At 52.0% G+C, this 2,763-nt stretch overlaps 1 protein-coding gene across 1 annotated transcript; it reads left to right on the forward strand.

Annotated features, from left to right (window-relative positions):
- The first annotated feature begins 831 nt into the window (after nucleotides 1-831).
- On the forward strand, nucleotides 832-2,162 carry LOC144158075 (uncharacterized). The gene has a single exon (XM_077688739.1). The coding sequence runs from the start codon at nucleotides 894-896 to the stop codon at nucleotides 2,160-2,162; it is 1,269 nt and encodes a 422-aa protein (XP_077544865.1). The 5' UTR covers nucleotides 832-893.
- Nucleotides 2,163-2,763: the final 601 nt, after the last annotated feature.

Consider the following 2,763-nt stretch of genomic DNA (forward strand, 5'->3'; position numbering starts at 1 on the left):
AGACGCTAGTCCGACACGGCCCACTTGTTCGATCCAACATGTCGGACGAAGAAGGCAACAGGCTCAACAGCGACAGAAAAAAAAAGTTTGTCGCCGTCGACAAATCGTGCAACACAAAGGAGCATGTTTCTTCACTATTGAAATTGAAATCTTTTATGAGAGTGCAGTCAGCGCCTAGTGATTGCCCTACTCATGTGTATGTTCCCCGACCGCGTGCATCATAGCTTGAGAGGGGCAACAGTCTGTAAAATAATTTAGCAACAGAACAAAGTGTCTGACGACGGAAACAAAAAAAAAAGATTGTCAAAAAGTCACGCAGAATTAATGCAGTTGAAAATATCAACTGCAACTGTGTATAGCCCATTCGAACAAGCCGCAACAATTCATTGCTCATGGGCACATAACTGTTTCGCAATGAGTGGGAAATATTTTTTATTTCCCATGTATCAAAAAGAGCATCAGTGGCGCAGTTGTTTCTTTTGTTTCCTTCTTACGATGCAAACATGTTCCCTCTCACTGGTTGGTAAATAAGAGTGACTGCTCGCCGCTTCACCATCAGCATACCACCACCCGAGCGCTTCCTAATCACTAGAACTATAGACGAACGTCTCCAATAAAGGGAACCTTTCACAAATGTTTTATTAAATGCGTGGAAGAGAGGAGGACACCAGCACACCTTTTCTTCATCTTGGGAAGGAGGCAACGTGCCGTCACAACAGCGGCTATGCCCTAGGGAATAACCAATAAAAGTGCAGCAAGATATTCTGCCGGCCACTATTAAGCGAGCTCCTTGGCTGCACTGAGCCCATTCCTGGTACCACCTAAGCCGCACGCAGTTACGCTGATGTTTTGACGCTAGGAAATATTGGGTCATAATTTTCCCTCTTGTTTGTATGATTGTGCGATTGCCTTGCGTTTCTTTCGTTTTCGTGCTCAGCACAGTTAACTTGAAGCCAGTCCCGGTAATGCTGCTGGTAGCCTTCGCGTTCGGCGTCCAAGGCCAGGACCTGTCTCCGCGGACGTTCGGGTTCTTCCCCAGCCATTTTGCCGATCAGCAGGGCTACCACAACGCTCACCCGCACCAGCACGGAAGCAACGTCGCCCAGGCACAGGGGCACCACACCCCAGTCCCATCGGGGCAGGACACGCCCATCAGGTTTCCGTCCACGGCGATCCCGGCCACGTTGTTCCTGAGCACCATAACAAACATGAGCATTAATCGACCGTCACCTGCCACGGGCAACGCCAACACTGTTCCTGAGCTCGTCTGCCGGGTTGCCCACGTTCCAGCCCCTTCGTCCTCGGGTGCCGGTTCTGTTAGGCCACCCGTCTTCTTCGAGAACCTCTCCACTTCGCTGGAGACCGTGTTAGGCAGGGTCATGGACCCGGTCGTGGCCCTGCTGCACAACGCTTCGGTGTGGCTCAACCGCACCGCCCACTGCCACCCCGGTCACAGCAACCACGCGCACCAGCACCACTCCCATACTTCTTCGGTGGCTGCCGTGCACCAGAAGGTCATGGCACTCACGATGCACAAGAACCCCATGCACCCGGGCTTCGGTCGCAGTCCGGTGGCCCACGCCACTGCTACAGGCTCTCCTGACCGGTTTACCCCCACTACAGTTGCGGCTACACAGACGTGCGGCCGTGGCCGTAAAGCTACCACTGCGCCCATAACTCCTTCCCGAGTTCCTGCGCACGCGCTCGCGAGCACAGTCGGCGCTCCCGCCCCACGCCTGTTCACCGAGCCTTCACCGACCCCTGAAGCGATCATTACACGCACTTGTGTCACTTTCGGCGCGTCTAATTCATCTACTGAACAGTCACCGTCCAGCGAGATTCCTTCATCTGTCGCTCCATCTGCCTCCGAAGCGATATCTGTGCAGTCCGCTCCTGTCTTCACAACCCAGCCTCCGACCACTGTTAATTCAGCGCCCAGCTCCACTCAAGCGGAACCCCTGTTCCAGCTCACTCCCAGGGCGCAGAGCACACCTTCAACACCAGAACTATGCATGCTACTGACGATACGGTGCGAGCCAGGGTTCCGCCGACGGCTTTGCTACTTGTATGAACAATGCCTGCTGAATGGCACTCGGCCCAGGCGATGTTTAGAGGCGTTGACCTCCGTGGTTTCCAGCGATGAGGGGTGCACTCGAGCCTAGGATTGCTCGCAGCTTCCACGCGTATTTCCATGTCTTTTTTTATATATGTATACTGGCAGTTCTTTTTTTGCACTGCATGACGGCCGGTTAATTTCTTCATGAAAATAAAAAAAGAAAAGGGGCAATTTTTATCCTACACTCTTCTCTTGCGTTTTTCTTGAGTATCTTTGCACCTGGGGGTTCTTCCGTAGAACTCCCGTAGGAATCTAGGGTTCTGCAGCCATCCGCCATTTCGACAATCAAGTTGGTGCTGAAGCCGACCTGTCGGGAGTTGCAGAGCTGCTCCGCCGCGTTTTGTCAAAAGCTGGCCGTATAAACGCTCTTCTGCCTTTTGCGTTGCTCTGTATGTACCGAAAGTGCTCGTTCTTCCGCGGTCAAGCTTCAGTCGACTTATTCCCGATGTTATTGCTGATTTCTAAAATGACCCTTGTCTGCAATAGTTTGCTTCATTCTAAACGGAACACCTCTTTTCAATAATAGTGTGGACCTGTGTGATTGATCGATCAGCCCTGCGATAAATGCATGTAATTTTTTACCCGGTCATTAGGTTCGACGTCGTGATCTAAATAGACCAGATATCCTGCCTCCTAAAGCTCTGGGT

Source organism: Haemaphysalis longicornis, unplaced genomic scaffold (assembly GCF_048455015.1).
Source record: "Haemaphysalis longicornis isolate Haplotype H1 unplaced genomic scaffold, Haemaphysalis longicornis Haplotype H1 scaffold_1, whole genome shotgun sequence".
In the NCBI taxonomy this organism is placed as follows: Eukaryota; Metazoa; Arthropoda; class Arachnida; order Ixodida; family Ixodidae; genus Haemaphysalis; species Haemaphysalis longicornis.